This window comes from Pecten maximus, chromosome 3, assembly GCF_902652985.1.
Source record: "Pecten maximus chromosome 3, xPecMax1.1, whole genome shotgun sequence".
Taxonomy (NCBI): domain Eukaryota; kingdom Metazoa; phylum Mollusca; class Bivalvia; order Pectinida; family Pectinidae; genus Pecten; species Pecten maximus.
In genome coordinates, this window is record NC_047017.1 from 51577966 (window position 1) to 51580672 (window position 2707).

At 39.3% G+C, this 2707-nt stretch overlaps 1 protein-coding gene across 1 annotated transcript; it reads left to right on the forward strand.

Moving 5' to 3' along the window:
• The first annotated feature begins 1398 nt into the window (after nt 1-1398).
• On the forward strand, nt 1399-2469 carry LOC117322806 (sex peptide receptor-like). The gene has a single exon (XM_033877750.1). The coding sequence runs from the start codon at nt 1399-1401 to the stop codon at nt 2467-2469; it is 1071 nt and encodes a 356-aa protein (XP_033733641.1).
• The last annotated feature ends 238 nt before the right edge of the window (nt 2470-2707 follow it).

Consider the following 2707-nt stretch of genomic DNA (forward strand, 5'->3'; position numbering starts at 1 on the left):
TGTATAGCTTTAACGAGTATTCAAACATAGGTTGTGTTCGACACTTGTTACGGCCTGCTATTTAAAGTAATAAGTCTCCATCATCACCTGTTATAATCTCATCTTCGTTCAATTTCCGGCTGAGGAGTCTAAAATTATGTATTACACATAAAATCAATCAAACGAAGCTTAATTGTTTTAAGTGCAAACACCCAAGAAAATGACACAGTAGTCGTTGATAATGAGACAAACAATTGTTTTTAATGATAAAATCAGAATACAAAAATCACGCGGGAATCTCGCGCAATTGAAGCAGTTAATCGCACTAATGTGCAGATGAAGAAAATACTGACAAGAAATGTCATATTTTAAATTGACTTGTGCATGTAATTTCAAAAAGGATCTTCAAGAGATAGTTATTATAAATCCCAAAAGAAAACAAATCAAATAATACACGATGTTAAACGAAACGCGAACTTTGTATCCTCTTGTCACACTATTTATCTTACGATGCGAGGAAGTTATCACTAGTAATGACACACAATTGACTACGATTAATCAGCTACCAATAATCTGTTTCGACGAGTGGTAATGTTGTATCATCGTTCGAGGCCAAATCTGTCAATGTATTGAAAGCCTCGTGGAGTATTTGATATAAACCTTTCAGAACTAAGCCTGATGTATTGGTGTGGAATGCGACGGATTACTACTGCGGACATGTGAATTATGTCATATTTCGTGTTTTCGATTCTGTGAGGTTTATGATTGCTAGTAGGATGATGAGCAGATCTGTAAGCCAATCACAGCGGATCACGGAACGTAAGGCAGTCTCCGCCGCTGGTTTTGATCAATACCGCACACCGACACGACTACAAGTAAACATCCCACCACTCGGAAATAATGCCTCTCGCTGCAAGCTTTTCGTCCTCTTCAAAGAAAATATTTCTCCAAAACTAGACTATTTAAATCGCCGACAAATCACTTTAAGCAATGAAGCAAAGGTAGATAGTCACGGCGCCAGGGTAATGTCGACCAGGAACAAGAGTGATATGGACGGGCAGATTTAAGTGACAATTCCTTGTATTACACATAATTTGTTAAACTTTGTGATCAACTGGTGCTATTAACACGGACTAATTACATAGTGCTCAATGTGCTTGCATCGTTGAATGTTGGTTGATATTTCGTTTCCAAACAAATCAACGCCAAGGAACTAAGGACAAAACATGTGATATTGGAATTACTCATGCCAGTACGGATTTTGAATTTAACTGAACTGTTCTTTAAAACCGAAAAGAAAAACAACAACATAATCGAATATGAAGATAAAACAATAATTTATTACAGATGGCTGTAAATTCGTCCTATGAATTTCTATCACAGATAAACAACAGCGAAGATTCTTCGAATGTAACAACGATGACTGACGATAACACCTACCTTATTATCATCAACGGTTACGTCGTCCCAGCCCTCGCCATTGTTGTCTTTCTAACGAACGCCGTCGTTATCGCCGTCCTTCGTCGACAACAGACTTATGGGGCCAGCCAGGCTGGACTAGTAGGGATCGCGGTATCTGATACCCTTACACTGGTTCTACCAGCCCCCTTCTATTTCTACTCCTATGGACTTGGTAACTATGAGTTACAGTTTGGCTGGTGTCAAGCAATGGATTGGATAGGGCTCTACCTACCAACGATCTCACACACAGCGTCCATCTGGCTGACCGTCTATCTCACCCTACAGAGATACTTTTATGTGTGTCTACCCTTCAAGGCACGAGGTTGGTGTACCCTACGTTACACCGTCATCTGTATCGTCCTTATATATCTAATGGCAGTAGTCGTACATATTTGTCGTTTCTTTGTGTTTGAGTACCGCAATAACGTGTACTTTGACCCATGGTCCAACACGACAGTGGAATACTGCAGGCGTGATTACTACTCGTGGGTAGATATACCAATTTACTTCTCCTCCTATTTAGGGATACGGATTATCTTCATCCAATTTGTGCCTTGTGTATCGCTAATTATTCTCAATTGTAAAATTTTACATGGCCTTCAAACGGTGACAAACAAACGACTACAACTACACACAAATGCAGAAAGCAACCAGGCGACAGTGAAGGAGAACATTCGAGTGACTGTAATGATAATCAGTATGGCGATGATTACACTGCTGGTGGAGTTTCCGGCGGGGATAATTCAACTGCTTTATGCGTTTCCCTTCATGTTTGGGTATGATATCATCGAGCCAAAGACACTAAAATACGTGGAGATCATAGCCAATCTGGTGATTATATTTTCTTATCCTCTTAACTTTCTTCTTTACTGTAGCATGAGCGCGGAGTTCAAAGCGACGCTCCGTAAGATATGCTGCAGTAACACGTGCGGGCAGGGGAGTCCAAGGGCGTATACTCGCTGTTCTAAAAACATCCCCCCTCCATCCATAATCATGGACGATAAAATCAGCATGACTACCAAAGTTTAATAGTGTTGTAACACAGCTGTAGTGACTTGAAGGAGTTCGAATGTAAATACGATACTAATTGATCATCTTATACCGATAAAGTTGGAAATAAAAGAAGGACACGAAAAAAAAAGAGTTTACGTTTTGTTTATATTTAAGCAAAATTCGAGATGTTTGTTCATTTCTCCCTACATTGGATTGAAAGTAAGGTAAGTCATTTAATTGGTCAATAAAATGCATATTGATCTTTAACAAATGT

Bases quoted from the DNA above. Each gene is read 5' to 3' on its own strand.
- LOC117322806 (XM_033877750.1), top strand. From the start codon at position 1,399: ATGACTGACGATAACACCTACCTTATTATCATCAACGGTTACGTCGTC.